This window comes from Entelurus aequoreus, linkage group LG06 (genome assembly GCF_033978785.1).
Source record: "Entelurus aequoreus isolate RoL-2023_Sb linkage group LG06, RoL_Eaeq_v1.1, whole genome shotgun sequence".
Taxonomy (NCBI): Eukaryota; Metazoa; Chordata; class Actinopteri; order Syngnathiformes; family Syngnathidae; genus Entelurus; species Entelurus aequoreus.
Genome location: NC_084736.1, coordinates 60,486,524 through 60,506,337, shown reverse-complemented (window position 1 = coordinate 60,506,337; position 19,814 = coordinate 60,486,524). Strand labels below are relative to the sequence as shown.

Genomic DNA, 19,814 nt, shown 5'->3' with positions numbered 1-19,814 from the left:
AAGCTATTCTTAGCACGCCAAAGTTGCGCTCTCAGAGGCCACTTTTAGTCAGCCCCTTAAAGGCCTACTGAAAGCCACTACTACCGACCACGCAGTCTGATAGTTTATACATCAATGATGAAATCTTAACATTGCAACACATGCCAATATGGCCGGGTTAACTTATAAAGTGCAATTTTAAATTTCCCGGGAAACTTCCGGTTGAAAACATCTATGTATGATGACGTTTGCGCGTGACGTCGATGGTTGAAGCGGAAGTATTCGGACACATTGTATCACAATACAAACAGCTCTGTTTTCATCGCAAAATTCCACAGTATTCTGGACATCTGTGTTGGTGAATCTTTTGCAATTTGTTTAATGAACAATGGAGACTGCAAAGAAGAAAGCTGTAGGTGCGATCGGTGTATTAGCGGCGGACTACAGCGACACAACCAGGAAGACTTTGAGGATAGCAGACGCGCTAGCCGGACGACCTCACCTTGACTCCCTCCGTCTCCGGGCCGCCAACCGCATCGGTGATCGGGTGAAGTCCTTAGTCGTACCATTGATCGCTAGAATGCAGGTGAGCATGGGTCGTGATGAGCAGATGAGAGCTGGCGTATGTGCAGAGCTAATGTTTTTAGCATAGCTCTGTCAAGGTTCCGTAGCTAAGTTAGCTTCAATGGTGTCGTTAGCAACAGCATTGCTAAGCTTCGCCAAGCTGGAAAGCATTAACCGTGTATTTACATGTCCAGAGTTTGGTAGTATTGTTGATCTTCTGTCTATCCTTCCAGTCAGGGACTTATTTGTCTTGTTTCTATTAGCAGTAAAGCCCGATGCTATCACGTTAGCTCAGTAGCTAAAGAGCTTCACCGATGTATTGTCGTGGAGATAAAAGTCACTGTGAATGTCCATTTCGCGTTCCCGACTCTCATTTTCAAGAGGATATAGTATCCGAGGTGGTTTAAAATACAAATCCGTGATCCACAATAGAAAAAGGAGAGAGTGTGGAATCCAATGAAATCTTGTACCTAAGTTACGGTCAGAGCGAAAAAAGATACGTTCTGCATTGCACGCTAGTCCTTCACTTTCACGTTCCTCATCCACGAATCTTTCATCCTCGCTCAAATTAATGGGGTAATCGACGCTTTCTCGGTCCGAATCTCTCTCGCTGCTGGTGTAAACAATGGGAAAATGTGAGCAGCCCTTCCTCCTTTGACGTCACGCTACTTCCAGTACAGGCATTTTTTTTATCAGAGACCAAAAGTTGCGAACTTTATCGTCGTTGTTCTATACTAAATCCTTTCAGCAAAAATATGGCAATATCGCGAAATGATCAAGTATGACACATAGAATGGATCTGCTATCCCCGTTTAAATTTAAAAAAATCATTTCAGTAGGCCTTTAAGTTATCCAGTAGCTATAGAATTATAAAACAATATTGCTGATATGTCTATTATTTTCTATTTGTGACGTCCAAATATGTTGACATACACACGCAGGATGGCAGATTCTCTGTGCATTGCCAGTCTTTGCAGCGCAATCGCCTCCTTTCTCATAACCATTTGTGCGTAACTGTGCCATTTTGCGCGCACATTTCAAACATGTTAATTATAGACGCAAATCAGCCGCTGCAGAACAGTTTGAGCCTTGACAAATCACATTGTGTGCGCAACATGATTATATTTGCATCTCCTACTCCCAGTATTGTGGCATTCAAATATGTTCCACATGTAATGTGGCGTTCCAATATTTATCACAAGTTCTGCATATACATGAAGGAAGACCAAGATCTCTTGAGAGATGCAATCCTCTGCACTCAAGCTTAGTGGATCAGCTTTGCATGCACTATCAGGTTTGCATGTGTTTTAGTCCATGCACACCTTTAGTAGATCAGGCCATTATTTTGTTTCCCCAGACAGGAGAATTTGTACCACTATGCCACTTCTCAAAGTTCTACGCTCTACATTGTGCTTGTCTACAGTTTGTTACTTTAACAACAGAATACCTTCAGTGAGATTTACTTGGACTTCAAAGATCGCAAACCACATTGTGGCAAGTGTCGTGACTTCAGATTTTTAAAGTTTTCTGGGTTTTTTTATGAGGTCAAGCAGCTGCAGTTTTCCCTTCAGCCTCAAATCTAGAGGCTTTGTACCTCTTGTCACCTTGTGTTAATTTCTGCCTTAATGTATTTTATAAACAAAGAGATGCTCTCTAGCCTGACAGTGGTGACACTTTGATTCCAGTGCAGGATGCAGGCAGTCCCGGGTTACACCATTAATAATCAACTGCCAGCCATCACACCATTTTAACCACGATCATTATGATAAAGGGCATACACTTAATTACAGGCCTGCTTAATTATAGCTCTGTTGAAGCTCGTTTGTTTGGTCAAATGCTAATTATACCACCACGCTCTTGGCAAGTCCTCATTTCAATCCACTTTTTTTTGTGGGCTGAACACTCTGGCTTATTTTCATGCAAATTTGATATCTGAGAGTTTTGCCTTTCTTCTTTCCATTTTCCTGTGCCGGGTGTAAGTGTGGCTTTGTTTGTGAGGTGAACATCTCGCCGACAAGATGAAATCAAGAATAATCAAGAATAATTAAAGTGGAAGAGGGCTGGGAAGGGCTGGCTTGGAGGAGAGAAGCAAAGAATAAAAAAAAGCCTTTCATCTTGTCTCCATAGATGGAAGGAGGGGAGGTGTCGGAGATCGCTGAGATGTTGATAGCTTTGTTGCTTCATTATGCCATATATGGTTTCCTTCAAACGCTGAGAATTAGAAAAGGAGACATTTTTGGGGGGGTATAAAAGTCACATTTGAAACTGATTGTTTTCTTCCTTCTTGCAGCCATGGATGACGTGCCCTTTGGAATCAATCAAAAGTTCTACGATACAACAAAAGAGGTAAAATATACAGACAACATTATTTAAAGATTGTATGTTCTTTATATTACCTTCATCAAAATCATAAGCAGAGCTATAGGGCGTAATTTCACCAGAGATCCAGGGGCATTCCTTGGAAATGATTTTTTTTTCCTTTCGACATTATCTTTCCAACAGAAAATGCACTGTATTCTGGGTATTTTTTATCCATCGTCCATTTTCCACCATATCTTCCGTTCAAGATCTCAAGGAGCTAGAGCAGTGGTTCTTAACCTTGTTGGAGGTACCGAACCCCACCAGTTTCATATGCGCATTCACCGAACCCTTCTTTAGTGAAAAAAAAATGTTGTTTTTTTTTCAAATTCAAGACAAAGTTATATGTTGTTGGTAACACTTTAATATGGGGAACATATTCTAAGTAACAAAGACTTCATTTAGAGTTATTGTCAAGACTTGGTCTTTGGCGTGATTTGTTCTCCCGTGGTGCAAATGAACTGAAGTGGATATGGCGTGGAGGTAAGGACATGATTTTATTTTACACTAACAAAGCTCAAAAAGTTATAAACAAAGGCGCTCACAACGGAGGTAAAAAGACTATGAAAACAAAAGGTGCGCAAAATAGGCGGAAATACAAAACTAGACTATGAAACAAAAGACATGCACGTGGGCACAAAACTATGAACAATAAACAAAAACTTACTTGACATGGAAAGTTCAACAGGGACTATGGAAGCATGGGTAAAAGTTATCTAGTGAAGAGAAGGTGATGTTGCCAGGAAGACAGCCTGGCAACTGGGAGCTTAAATAATAGTGACAGCAGGTACGTGACTCAAAATGTGAAAACGTGAGACAGGTGTGTGTGAGTCCAAACGTGGAACAGGTGAAACTAATGAGTAACCATGGAAACAAAACAAAACCAGGAAGTGAAACCAGGAACTAAGGAAGTCCAAAACTAACAGCATAACTAAACAAAACATGATCCGGACCATGGATCATGACAGTTATTTGGTTAGGGTCAGGGTTAGGTTTAGAGGGTTAGGGCCAGGGTTAGGGTTATAATAAGGCCATGCCGAATCAGGCATTAATAAGTACTTAATAATGACTAGTTAAGAGTCAATATGTTACTAATTTGCATGTTAATAGGCAAATAATTAATGGTGAATAAGTTCCCCATACTAAAGTGTTACCATGTTTTTTTACTGGTGCACAAAATGAAGCGTGCATGAACATCACCTTGTTCAGAGAACAAAACCAACAAAGTGCATAAACACAACAAATTACACACCTGCAAATCAGTGTGACTTCTGCTGTTGCCGTATCCGTAATACGCCGATAGGGAGAAGTTGTTATTTACATGATGAGTCGGGTGTGTTTTGACCTCCACCGAACCCCTGAGGCCGACTCACCGAACCCCTAGGGTTCGATCGAACCCAGGTTAAGAACCACTGGTATAGACCCTTGTACTGTTTGCAAACAGTGATGACATTGGTGTTAATATGCACACATTTTAGTCTCGGAAGAGTGGCAAAGTTTGCTTTTTTTTTTCAAAATATGCAAGAGGATTAGCAACAGAGGATCAAGAAAATAACTTTAATAAATTAACTATGGAAAATGGCAACCGACTTTCAAAATTGTGTGGTATCACCGATTGGACGGAACACATAAGTGGGCAAATATTCAGTGGGCAGGTATTTACATTTGCTAATTGGATGTGTATTACTGTTGAGTTCGGGTCGCATAGTAGTGATGGTCCTGTTCCCAGGATGCAAAAGGACAGGAAGCAGAATGAAGGTAAGGTTCTTTTAATTTCGATAACAAGGCAATAACACTAAAAAGGGTGTGTCGCTTGGAGACGAACAGGAAGCCCAAGGCAAAACATAGCTTAGCATAATAAAGTCTTCAACAAAAGCAGTCACGTGTAGCATACAAACTACGTGAAAACACCAAACCTGATATGCCAAAAGTCAAATCAGGCGAACAATATACCTGCGCCGAGTGAACAGCGAAATGGGTATATAAGGGTGCGTGATTAGTCTTGGAAGCAGGTGAGGACACTAATCAATAAACAGAAGTGTGTATTCAGCGCACCTAGTAACAAGAACGTAAACAAAGACAAGCAAGGAGCACTGACAACAGAACAAAACACTAAACAAAGGAACATCACAACAAAACCAATAAAAAATAAACAAATAAAAAATATAAAAAATATTGTGTATCAAGTAATTTCCTTTTATAATTGTAATGCTTTTGAATGGCTTAAGGGGCTGATTAAAACAAATTCAATTGATTCGTTTTGGTGACTGCTGTATTTTTTTTAAATGTTGTTACACACACACACATATATATATATATATATATATATATATATATATATATATATATATATATATATATATATATATATATATATATATATATATATATATTAGGGGTGTGGGAAAAATGTATTCAAATTCAAATTGCCATTCTCACGTTGTACGATTCAGTATCGATTCTCATATGTCAAAAATCGATTTTTTGGGGGATTTTTTTTATTGATTTATTTATTTTGTATTAATCAATCCAACAAAACAATACACAGCAATACCATAACAATGCAATCCAATTCCAAAACCAAACCCAACCCAGCAACACTCAGAACTGCAATAAACAGAGCAATTGAGAGGAGACACAAACACGACACAGAACAATCCAAAGGTAGTGAAACAAAAATGAATATTATCAACAACAGTATCAACATTAGTAACAATTTCATCATAGCAGTGATTAAAAATCCCTCATTGACATTATCATTAGACATTTATTAAAAAAATAATAATAATACAATAAAAATGAACAATAGTGTCACAGTGGCTTACACTTGCATCGCATCTCATAAGCTTGACAACACACTGTGTCCAATATTTTCACAAAGATAAAATAAGTCCTATTTTTGGTTCATTTAATAGTTAAAACAAATTTACATTATTGCAATTAGTTGATAAAACATTGTCCTTTACAATTATAAAAGCTTTTTACAAAATTCTTCTACACTGCTTGCATGTCAGCAGACTGGGGTAGATCCTGCTCAAATCCTATGTATTGAATGAATAGAGAATTGTTTTGAATCTGAAAAATATCGTTTTTGAATCGAGAATCGCGTTGAATCGAAAAAATCGATTTATAATCGAATCGTGACCCCAAGAATCGATATTGAATCGAATCATGGGACACCCAAAGATTTGCAGCCCTAATATATGTATGTATGTATGTATGTATGTATGCATGGTATTTGGATCTTAGTAAATCAGGCCATTAGAGTTGCGTGTCCTGAAATCTGAAGTCCTGTTTAGCCAAAGGCAAGGACGAGAATATGTACGAGGCCTGCGTCATTATAAATAAAATCCTAGAACTACGTTCTTACTTGTGTCCTCTTATGTCAGCTACCTTCCTAATTGGTTATGCATCCTCTGAGCTGACCTCATACAGGATTTATAATCGTAAATAATACAAATGTTCGATTATCAGCTCTGAATGTTTATCTGAGCAGATCGGAGGGGGTTAAAATCAATCTTAACAAATCTCAGGCTCAAAACCTGCCTGATAACTATGATGTGTGTACACTGCTTAAGATGGGACACATATACCGAGGTCTGTACCTCTGGAACCTCCTAGCTGGTTAAGGCCCTGGTCAATACTGTACTATTACTTCTCCTGGAAGCTGCATTATATTTTAGTGCTTCTCCTTGACCAACAACTTAGTTTTTTTCACCTTTCCTAACCTATCTCTCCTATTTTCCTAGACATCCTCCTCCTCTCCTGTCCACCAAAATCCCTGTCTTTCCTCTCCTTTACCTTCCATCGCTGCCTTTCTGTTTGTCCTCTCTGCTTTCCGTTCTTCTCTTCCACCCGTCTTTCTTTGCCTTTTTCTTCCATCTATTATTCCTTCCTTTGCTATCCTATCCACTGCTGTCCTTGCCTCCACCCTGAGTGATGAATGCGTGCACTCAGGCAAAGCTGGCTCAATGCAGGCCATTTGGCTGGCTGGCGGCGGTTGTCACCATAGCCGGTTTGTATTGACACAGAGGGAGAGGATTAAAGATTTTAAGCATGCTTACTTAGCCATGAGCCTAACCGCCATGTTCCTTGTGTGTTTTTTTTTTCTTCCCTTCTCCCTCCTCTCCATGCTTTTGATTTCAGATGCAGCGAGTCAATTTAATGGGCATTACGATCAAATCCCTGGCACAGATCGAGGACGAAGTGAGTAGAGGCTGCAACGCTCGACTGCAGCTGCCGCCGCTGGCCTAGAATGCAAAGCAAACAATCTTGGGCTTGTAATTAAGTGTCTGAGACAGCGAGACCCTGTTGGCTCCACTAAGCCCCAATTGAATAAAAGCATGGCCGGCGAGGCAGCCATTCCCTCTTAAAAGCTTTGTCTACTGTTCCAAAACCCCTTGACTTCTATTCCCCAATTCTTCCCCCAAACAGTTCAATCTAGCATCTCTAGGAACGGCGTAGAGTTCTAGAGGTTTTGATCTTTTAAAATTCACGAATCCGCGCCATCCGCACCGAACACGCTCAATTTCCTCCCCATTTCGGATGAAACACTAGCCTGCAGGAATGGTTAAAGGCCTACTGAAACCCACTACTACCGACCACGCAGTCTGATAGTTTATATATCAATGATGAAATCTTAACATTGCAACACATGCCAATAAGGCCGGGGTAACTTATGAAGTGCAATTTTAAATTTCCCGGGAAACTTCCGCTTGAAAACGTCTATGTATGATGAAGTTTGCGCGTGACGTCAAGGGTTGAAGCGGAAGTATTCGGACACACTGTATCCCAATACAAACAGCTCTGTTTTCATCGCAAAATTCCACAATATTCTGGACATCTGAGTTGGTGAATCTTTTGCAATTTGTTTAATGAACAATGAAGACTGCAAAGGAAGAAAGCTGTAGGTGGGATCGGTGTATTAGCGGCCGGCTGCAGCAACACAACCAGGAGGACTTTGAGTTGGATAGCAGACGCGCTATCCGACGCTAGCCGCCGACCGCATCGATGATCGGGTGAAGTCCTTCGTCGCGCCGTCAATCGCTGGAACGCAGGTGAGCACGGGTGTTGATGAGCAGATGAGGGCTGGCGTAGGTGGAGCGCTAATGTTTTTATCATAGCTCTGACGAGGTCCCGTAGCTAAGTTAGCTTGAATGGCGTTGTTAGCAACAGCATTGCTAGGCTTCGATAGGCGGCACAGCATTAACCGTGTAGTTACAGGTCCAGTGTTTGGTTCGGTGTCTCCTGATAGTAGTATTGTTGATCTTCTGTGTATCCTTCCAGTCAGGGGCTTATTTATTTTGTTTCGATCTGCATTTAAGCATGATGCTATCACGTTAGCTCCATAGCTAAAGTGCTTCACCGATGTATTGTCGTGGAGATAAAAGTCACTGTGAATGTCCATTTTGCGTTCTCGACTCTCATTTTCAAGAGGATATAGTATCCGAGGTGGTTTAAAATACAAATCCGTGATCCACAATAGAAAAAGGAGAAAGTGTGGAATCCAATGAACCCTTGTACCTAAGTTACGGTCAGAGCGAAAAAAGATACGTCCTGCACTGCACTCTAGTCCTTCACTCTCACGTTCCTCATCCACGAATCGTTCATCCTCGCTCAAATTTAATGGGGTAATCGTCGCTTTCTCGGTCCGAATCTCTCTCGCTGCAATGTAAACAATGGGAAAATGTGAGGAGTCCTTCCTCCGGTGACGTCACGCTACTTCCGGTATATGCAAGGCTTTTTTTTATCAGCGACCAAAAGTTGCGACCTTTATCGTCGTTGTTCTCTACTAAATCCTTTCAGCAAAAATATGACAATATCGCGAAATGATCAAGTATGACACATAAAATGGATGTGCTATCCCCGTTTAAATAAAAATAATTCATTTCAGTAGGCCTTTAAAATTCACGAATCCGCACCGAATGCACGAGCAGGCGAACACACTCAATGTCCTCCCCATTTCGGATGAAACACTAGCCTTCGGGAATGGTTAAGACCCGGCGTGTGTGTGTGTGTGTGTGTTGTACGGCATTTGTGTGTGTTTTTAATGGAGGGACAACCGCCCCCCTTCTCTCTCATTAGCACAGCACCGTGGTATCAGAACTGCCAGGAAGTGACAGACCACTGTAAAAGAACAGGTGCTGTTGGGTTTGAGATGTGTTACAGAGAAAACACTCCCTCATCAAACCCCGGTGTCTGTTCTGCACTCTGCCTCTGTTTTCTGTCACAAACTATCCAAATCACACAGAGTCGCCATGCTGTCATACGGTCACCTGATTGAAGCTCACTGTCAAAGCAGGTATTAATGGTGTGTGTGTGTAGGTGTGTGTGTGTGTGTGTAAACCCAACCTAGATACGACCTGGCTGCTCCGGTCTCTCCCTCCACAACTTGTCGCTCCCTCACCACCTTCCTTTCTTTTTTTAGTGAGTGTGATTAGCAGGCAGACACATGGCGAGCTGAGCTGGGGAAGGGAAGGGCATGAGAAATCATTAATTACAGCCGTGCTGGAGCTGATGAAGTAAATGCAAGATAGTGTAACACGCTGGATTTAGTGAAGTGGACGACAGCACAAGATTAATGGTGGGGCCCGGCTGATGAGGATGAAGTCGCAGCTTAGCTTGATAATTAGTTTCCAAGTGGAAGCATCCCTCACCATTGTGTTATTTTACTTCTCTTTCCTTATGTTATTATACCGGGGAGATATCTGCAGGAGAAAAAAAAGAGACAATATCACGAGGAAGACTTTTCAAACATGCCAAAGACAATGGGTGATTTCCTTAGATAACAAGAATGAGCCAAGGCCAAACCATTCTGATTAGGGTTAGCACCTTCAACAGTCGATACACCCCTCCTTCAGATTATTCAATAAGATCCATTAATTATTCACATAGAAATATAATAAAACCCTGTAAACTGTGACGGAAAAATCTAATTCTACGACATTTTACAGATCCTCAAGATATAACTGAATTTTGCTTGACCCATGTTCTCACCTCTACCGGGGTTTTCTGCTACACTGCAAAAAGTCAGTGTTCAAAAACAAGAAAAAAAAATACAAAAATTAGGGGTATTTTATTTGAACTAAGCAAAATTATCTGACAATAGAACAAGAAAATTTGGCTTGTCCAAAACAAGTAAAATTAGGTAACTTCAATGGACCCAAAAGTACCTTAAAATAAGTATATTCTCACTAATAACAAGTGCACTTTTATTGGTAGAAAAAAAAAAACCTTTTCGCTCAATATGTTGAAAAATATTCTTTAAATTAAGTAAATGCTAGTGCCATTATCTTGACATAATGATATGCGCTCGGCATTACATTTCTTGAAACTAGCAAACTTATACTAAAAACTAATTTATTGTTCTTAATGAAAAGGCAACAAGGCAACCGCTTGTTACTCTCGGGGTCTCCTAGCCGCTCAGGCAAATCATATGGTCTAAAAATGCATTTTTCCATCGATAACATGACATCATTGCGCCAAGTGCGTGCTCTTTCAGTCAATTAGTGCGCATATATACAGCCCGACCCCAGGCCAAAATTGTTTTAATTGTAATTTTGAAGAATTCATCTGAATGTGCATGAACTATTTCTGTTAAAAATTGTTAGAAATGTCACATCTTAAATGTTTAAATATTAACTGTCAGTTTACTGTACTGTGCCAACTGTACTACTATATGAGTACGTATTTTTTATTGTTTCATTGAAAATAAAACAGCAAAGTCCATTTGGCTGTCATCTGTTTTAATATGAGACACAATTGTGTCAAAGTCATGATTTTTTATTTCATGCTTGAAATAAGAAAGGATTACTTTAAAAAAGTAGTTTTATACTTGTGAGTGTTGATGACACAGCTTTGCAACAGTTGATATTCTAGTTTCAAGCATGATTTACTCAATATAGGTCATCAAATCTCAGCAACAAGCTGTAATATCTTACTGAGGTCATTTAGGACCAAAACCCTTAAAACAAGTAAAACACTCTAACATAAAATCTGCTTAGTGAGAAGAATTATCTTATCAGACAGAAAATAAGCGTATATCACCCTTATTTGAGATATTTAATCTTACTTAGATTTCAGTTTTTGCAGTGTACATGGTGGGTATTTCCCTCTATTCAGTACTTTCACTATTTCACAGGCGTTTTTGTGATCGTTGCCGCCTAAAATGTCTGCTTTTCGCCTGGCAGCTTTTTCACAAAGTTGCGGCAAATGCTGTGATGCTTTGGAAGCTTACTTGTTCCGGCAATATTGCATCAACTTGTGATTTTATGGTGATTTTTAAGTGTGTTTTTGTATCCTTAACCCCTCAGAGCACAGGATTTGAACAAACCTACAACTCTGCTTTATTTGCATATAAACTTACCGTATTTTTCGGAGTATAAGTCGCTCCGGAGTATAAGTCGCACCGGCTGAAATTGCATAATAAAGAAGGAAAAAAACATATATAAGTCGCACTGGAGTATAAGTCGCATTTTTGGGGGAAATTTATTTGATAAAACCCAACACCAAGAATAGACATTTGAAAGGCAATTTAAAATAAATAAAGAATAGTGAACAACAGGCTGAATAAGTGTACGTTATATGACGCATAAATAACCAACTGAGAACGTGCCTGGTATGTTAACGTAACATATTATGGTAAGAGTCATTCAAATAACTATAACATATAGAACATGCTATACGTTTACCAAACAATCTGTCACTCCTAATCGCTAAATCCCATGAAATCTTATACGTCTAGTCTCTTACGTGAATGAGCTAAATAATATTATTTGATATTTTATGGTAATGTATTAATTTCACACATAAGTCGCTCCTGAGTATAAGTCGCACCCCCGGCCAAACTATGAAAAAAAATGCGACTTATAGTCCGAAAAATACGGTAAGTGTTAGTTTTGAACATCGACAGCAATTTATCAGTCCCCCCAGGATTTTGCGGGCTTTTTTTTTAGATGCTTGGTTTCATTTTACCATGAATTGCGATGGAAGGTGCAGTGTTTAATTGCAGGAGAAAGTGAAAGTTGCAATAAGTGGTTGTAATTTTCCCTCTTTGTAATCATTATATTATAAATATTATGATAGAATTTCACTAATATGGCACACAAACATTTGCAAAATAAATAAAAAACAAGATACACCTGTAAGCAAATGACTAAAGCATTCACACGAGGAAAAAACTATATTTCACAGTAAAAAGTATACATGCTGAAGACTAGGGCTGGGCGATATGGCCTTTTATTAATATCTCGATATTTTTAGGCCATGTCACGATACACGATATATATCTCAATATTTTGCCTTAGCCTTGAATTAACACTTGATGCATATAATCACACCAGTATGATGCTTATTTGTGTCTACATTAAAACATTCTTGTTCATACTGCATTAATATATGCAAATTTTAAACTTTCATGTAGAGAGGGGAATCACAACTAAGTCAATTTACCAAAACTGTATTTATTAAACAGTTATTAAGCAGTGGCAAGAACATTCATGTCATTTCAAAACAGAAAGTGCAAGATTGTCAGGGACATTTTAAAACAAGCTATTAGTGCACTTTTGTGCATGATGTCACTAAGATGCATACTTGCCAACCCTCCCGATTTTTCCGGGAGACTCCCGAATTTCGGTGCCCCTCCCGAAAACCTCCCGGGGCAACCATTCTCCTGAATTTCTCCCGATTTTCACCCGGACAACAATATGTATGTATGCGGCTTCTGCAAACTGCACGGAAATGACTGCAAGACATACTTGGTCAACAGCCATACAGGTCACACTGGGTGTAGCCGTATAAACAACTTTAACACTGTTACAAATATGCGCCACACTGTGAACCCACACCAAACAAGAATGGCAAACACATTTCGGGAGAACATCCGCACCGTAAAACAACATAAACACAACAGAACAAATACCCAGAATCCCTTGCATCCCTAACTCTTCCGGACTACAATATACACCCCCGCTGCCACCAAACCCCGCCCACCTCAAACTACACGCCCCCAATCTCCTGAATTAAAGGTCTCAAGGTTGGCAAGTATGCTAAGATGACATATCAAAACAACACTAAATTAAAGTGCACTTTTTGTACAGAACGCCACTACAATATTTTTTAAAACAAATAAAGTGCACTTTTGTGCATGATGTCACACAAGATATTTCAAAAACTGAAAAACAAAATTGAGCTGCATAATAGGAAATCAAATAGTGTATGACCTTCGCTATGTGGTAGGTTACTGCGGACCTTATCTCCTTCTGTTGTTGACTATTTTTTTCATACGGTGTTGATGTGGGAAGGGAAGACGCCAGGCTCAATTGGGTCAGTGCTGGTTGCTTCGGCATTTTGTTGGGTGTGGCACCGGCCGGAGATGTTGACATGCGGAGTTTCAAGCACTCCTTATTCTCTAGCGGGTGACTTTTCAAATGAAGCTACAAATTAATATTTACATATTACGGCTTGAAGCCAAACCACCGCCAGACGATGGACCCAGTGCTGTTTTTCTTGGGAAATAATTCTTCCTCCATTTTTTACCAGATTGGCGTGGTTAAGAGGAGAGTATATTTACAGCTAGAATTCACCAACTCAAGTATTTCATATATATTTATATATATATATATATATATATATATATATATATATATATATATATATATATATATATATATATATATATATAAATACTTGACTTTCAGTGAATTCTAGCTATATATATATATATATATATATATATATATATATATATATATATATATATATATATATATATATATATATATATATATATATATATGTGACGGTCCACAACTGTATGTGGCAAAATGCAGCTCCACACTGCTGTCGCTTCAACATATCACTGGCACCAGGTGGATTATGAATTTATTTTATTACAGTGTCCTGCAAAACAGTGCAAATTGTGAGACTGTGAGTCCACTTGGGTCACGGGATTATCAATTAGAAGGCGTCACAGTTCTGAGCACTTCCCGCAGGTAAAGTACATACCACTTCTCGCCAGCAACAGACGCTGTTGCAACACTTCATTCATAATTTAATCAAGCATAATGAACGTCTGTTTCTACACCGTTACATATATATATATATATATATATATATATATATATATATATATATATATATATATATATATATATATATATATATATATATATATATATATATATATATATATATATGTATATATATATATTGATTTTATCATATAAATAAAAGTGTTCATTTATTTACACATATACACGCACACACACATACACAACACTCATCTACTCATTGTTGTACTTGAAAGTACAATGCTTTGTTAAGGGTTGAATCGTCCATCCTCTTTCTATTCTCTGTCACTATTTTTCTAACCATGCTGAACACCCTCTCTGATGATGCATTGCTGTGTGGCACGCACAAAAGTGCTTTCATCAAATGCACGAGAGTGTGGAATCTTCCATCTCTCCCTAGCATGGCCCAAAACCGGTTAATCCTTGCTTCCTGGGGAAGATCTTCCCTGGCAAGCAATTGGTACTCCAGTACTTGTACCCGGAGGCTGGTCAGGTCCAATCGCAGCTGCGGCAGACTTTTTTTTGGGGGGGCGTGGCCTCCAGCTCCGGCTGAATACCGGGAGTTTGTCGGGAGAAAATCTCTGTCGGGAGGTTGTCGGGAGAGGCGCTGAATATCGGGATTCTCCCGCTAAAAACGGGAGGGTTGGCAAGTAAGCTTGTAAACAAACTACGGTGAGTTCAAGGACCGCCAAAATTAGTAGGACAAAACGGCGCTCGCCAAATACTCAAATCAGTGAAGCATGTTTAATATCAACAGTGTGATTTATAACAATTAGGGAGGTTTGCGTCATGTTTGTCCTACGGAAACCATATTAAAACAAAAACTCTTTTTTTTTTCCTCATCTTTTTCCATTTTTCATACATTTTTAAAAAAGCTCCAGAGAGCCACTAGGGCGGCGCGAAAGAGCCACATGCGGCTCTAGAGCCGCGGGTTGCCGACCCCTGGTCTAGTCTCTAACGTGAATGAGCTAAATAATATTATTTGATATTTTACGGCAATGTGTTAATAATTTCACACATAAGTCGCTCCTGAGTATAAGTCGCACCCCCGGCCAAACTATGAAAAAAACTGCGACTTATAATCCGAAAAATACGGTACTCACAAACTAGTCCTTTTCTACATCACACAGAGACAAACCCACGATATTTCGAGTATATTCGATATATCGACCAGCCCCACTGAAGACGACTTAATGGAAATGCTCTCAATAGACATTACTAGTATCTGCACTAGCTCAACACTGACTACTCTAAAGTATATCCAAGGTTCATGTCTTGCATTCTCCCTTTAAAAGATATTGAAATAAATTGGTTTAGATGTGTACCGGTTTTCACTTTATGAGTTACTGTATATGCAGAGGTCATTTTCAATATGTTCTTTATCCATAAAGTGTATCATCTCTTAACTAGCCGTGACCTACAGTGTGTTCCATCATTTTTACACATGTAGAGATTTTCATTGTTAACGACTAAATTTAATTTCATGCTACTGTACATAGTACAGATTCACGTAAAATCTAACGGTACCATGTTTCGATACCTTTACTGCACGAGACGTTACATTCGTTGCAGACTTGACACTATCTCAAGCACTTGGCAGGCAAACAGGCGTGTTAACAGACTGCCTCTTTGTAATGTTGCTATTTCCCATGCCAACAAAGCAAGTATTATTGATAGAACGTTTTTAAAAGTAAGGCTCCACTTTTGTAAATGATGTTAATTTACATTAGATATGCTAGATACATGCTACTGATTAACATTTGTGATTTTACATGGTGATTTCAACACATCCAAATAATCAGAACCACAACCAAGATGCACGTTACATTCAAACAGCTGGTGCAAAAATAACGACATTGCTTACAGCATAAACACTTTGTAGGGCTCAACAAAATACAAAAACTGACACATTAAACATAATGGCAAAGGCTAATTTCTGGCTACGACAACACATCTTGGACAAACTAAGATGAATGCATACTTGCCAGGACTCTCCCTACCTATACAGGTTTGAATCCTGTTTTTAAAAATGTATGTTTAATAATGTTAAAATTGTTATTTTGCAAATGTTTCTAACAATTTATTTTGATAACATTTATTTTAGTGCGAAACTTCGTATTAAATTCTAGTGTGGTTTATAAAGTATGAAAACAATTTCACACGTGTGTGTGTGTATGTATATATATATATATATATATATATATATATATATATATATATATATATATATATATATATATATATATATATATATATATATATATACATATATATATATATATATATGTGTGTGTGTGTGTATATATATATATATATATATATATATATATATATATATATATATATATATATATATATATATATATATATATATATATATGTATGTGTGTGTATATATATATATATATATATATATATATATATATATATATATATATATATATATATATATATATATACACATACATATATATATATACACACACACACGTGTGAAATTGTTTTCATACTTTATAAACCACACTAGAATTCAATACGAAGTTTCGCACTAAAATAAATGTTATCAAAATAAATTGTTAGAAACATTTGCAAAATAACAATTTTAACATTATTAAACATACATTTTTAAAAACAGGATTCAAACCTGTGTTGGTCTAATACTTTTCTTAGTCTATTTGTTTATATTTTGTCATGAATCACTTTTTCTTCAGCATATCTCCCCTTTGTAATTCCAGAGTGAAAATTTCAGCAAAGTCTTCCCATTTTATGTTTTGGGGAAGAACTTCTTTACATTTAAATAAATGTAAATTGTATCTGTTAAAAGAATAACATTCTGAAATGTCTTAAAATCCTGTGCTTTTTGGGTTCAAAAAAACACTTAAATATTATTTGTAAATACATAAAATCACCAGGGAGTGTAATTACAATGAAAACAATAAGTCTTAAAACATCACGACTTTTTGAAAATGCTGCAAAATCAGACATTTTAGGCCTACCAATCACAAAAAAAAAGCCTGCAGAATCCTTATGGGGTTCGATTATAGGTGTAAAACAAATTAAGAACAACTTAATTCGTAATGAAGTTGCTAACCTGTGAAGGTTTTCGTCTTAGGTCCTGTGACTGTAGTGTCCGTCTAAACAAGTGACACTTTGTCTCTAATAGGCTCGTTTCTAACCCCATTCAAAATCAATCAATCAATCAATCAAAGTTTGTTCATATAGCCCTTAATCACACGTGTCTCAAAGGGCTGCACAAGCCACACCGGCATCCTCGGCTCAGATCCCACATCAGGGCAAGAAAAAACTCAACCCAATGGGATCCAATGAGGAGTGGTCCACAGGTCCTGACATCTGTGGTCACCTAATAAAAGTTAAAGTAAAGTACCACTGATAGTCACACGCACACTAGGTGTGGTGAAATTACTCTCTGCATTTGACCCATCCCTTTGTTCCACCCCCTGGGAGGTGAGGGGAGCAGTGAGCAGCAGCGGTGGCCGCGCTCGGGAATCATTTTGGTGATTTAACCCCCAATTCCAACTCTTGATGCTGAGTGCCAAGCCGGGAGGTAATGGGTCCCATTTTTATAGTCTTTGTTATGACTCGGCCGGGGTTTGAACTCACGACCTACCGATTTCAGGGCTGACACTCTAACCACAAGGCCACTGAGCAGGTAACCTGTTCATTTTAGAACTTATTTTAAAATCTTGCTGTTTGCTTTTAAAGATTTGCAAGGACTGACACCTCATTATATCTCGGACCTCATCCAAATGTGAGGTTCGAGAGCCATCTCCAGCTCGTGGTGCCGAAGACGAGACTTAAAACCAGGGGAGACGGGGCCTTCTCTGTGGTCGGCCCTAAGCTCTGGAACACTCTGCCCCTCCATGTTCGAACTGCTCCCACAGTGGCGTGTTTTAAGTCGCGTCTCAAGACCCACTTTTATTCTCTGGCTTTTAACACTACATGAGTTGTGTGGTCCTCTGTGTTTTTAAATGTTGATTTCTATGTATTGTTTTAATTGGTTTTAGCCTTTCAATCGTTTACCGTAGTTTTCGGAGTATAAGTCGCTCCGGAGTATAAGTCGCACCGGCCGAAAATGCATAATAAAGAGGAAACAAAACATATATAAGTCGCACTGGAGTATAAGGCGCATTTTTTGGGAACATTTATTTGATAAAATCCAACACCAAGAACAGACATTTGAAAGGCAATTTAAAATAAATAAAGAATAGTGAACAACAGGCTGAATAAGTGTACGTTATATGACGCATAAATAACCAACTGAGAACGTGCCTGGTATGTTAACGTAACATATTATGGTAAGAGTCATTCAAATAACTACAACATATAGAACATGCTATACGTTTACTAAACAATCTGTCACTCCTAATCGCTAAATCCCATGAAATCTTATACGTCTAGTCTCTTACGTGAATGAGCTAAATAATATGATTTGATATTTTACGGTAATGTGATAATAATTTCACACATAAGTCGCTCCAGACTGAGTATAAATCGCACCAAACTATGGCCAAACTATGGAAAAAACTGTGATTTCTAATCCGAAAAATACGGTAGTTATTTTTATATTGGTTTTATATTTATTTGTTTTGTTTTTATTCAGTCTTTGGTGGAGCTAAGTATAATATTTGAATATTGTTTTTAATATAGTTGTGCAGCACTTTGGAAAAATGTGTTGTTGTTTAAATGTGCAATACAAATAAAGTGGATTGGATTGGATAACCTCTCCACGCAGGAGAGGGCGGCAGAGCAGAAAAGAGAGACGGCAGATCAACTGGTCTAAAAGGGGGGTCTATTTAAAGGCTAGCGTATACAAATGAGTTTTAGGATGGAACTTAAATTCTTCTAAAAATATGAATTCATTAAAGAGATGTGCACTCTAGGCCAGTGGTTCTTAACCTTGTTTGAGGTACCGAACCCCACCAGTTTCACATGCGCATTCACCAAACCCTTCTTTAGTGAAACATTAAACGTTTTTTTTAAGTTGTATGTTTTTTTACTGGTGCACAAAATGAACCGTTCAAAGAACCAAACCAACTCAGTGCATAAACTCACAACAAATTACACACCTGCAAATCGGATGGAAAATTAGAGGGAACATTGTTGGGGGTATCCACAGTACGCCGATAGGGAGAAGTTTTTATTTACAAGATGAGTCGGGTGTGTCTTGACCTCCGCGGCGTAGGCTCCACCGAACCCCTGAGGCCGACTCACCGAACCCCTATAGGGTTCGATCGAACCCAGGTTAAGAACCACTAATCTAGGCTCACATACAGCACGTGTGCACGTGTAATTGAGGAAAACTGTTGGGACACTTGTAGATAAGACCATTTCCTAGCAGGCCTCACTTAAGCCATGTCTTCAATGATGTTGGTTCCAGCAATTAGGCATTCTTTTCATTTCCCAAATGACTCGCAAAACTTGCGGATATTATAATTGCTTTTAGCCACGCATATCTAATTTGTGTCTTTTTAAGTGTTAATTAGTACGTGATTTAAAGGGACGTCTTCATGTGGTTTGCGCCGCTGAAAAATACTCTTTGGCGGCTGGCTTAATGATTTGAGTTCATATAGGGAGAATGTGTGAGGATGAGTGAAGCGTGTGTGTGTGTGTGTGTGTGTGTGTGTGTGCACATGACAAGGTTTTCATTAGCACCTATGCCTGATGGCTTTTCGGCATTGCTTTTGGGAGTTAGCCGTGTCTTCCTATGTGCGGATGCATTGGAGGCAGAGATGTACACATGGGGGTGTGTGTGTGTGTGTGTGTGCCGTGAGAGGGCCAGCTCCAAATGGAGGTGGAATTAATGAAGACAACATGTCACATATT

General features: G+C 38.6%; 1 protein-coding gene across 3 annotated transcripts in view; it reads left to right on the top strand.

Moving 5' to 3' along the window:
• The window catches only part of mvb12bb (multivesicular body subunit 12Bb), a 119,068-nt gene that overhangs the window by 94,081 nt on the left and 5,173 nt on the right, over positions 1 to 19,814 (top strand). For 2 of the 3 annotated variants that reach the window (XM_062049591.1, XM_062049590.1), the window contains exons 8-9: positions 2,834 to 2,889; positions 7,048 to 7,107. In XM_062049591.1, the coding sequence (XP_061905575.1) occupies positions 2,834 to 2,889; positions 7,048 to 7,107 (116 nt within the window). The remainder of the gene's footprint in view (positions 1 to 2,833; positions 2,890 to 7,047; positions 7,108 to 19,814) is intronic. The other variant, XM_062049592.1, reaches the window with a different exon arrangement.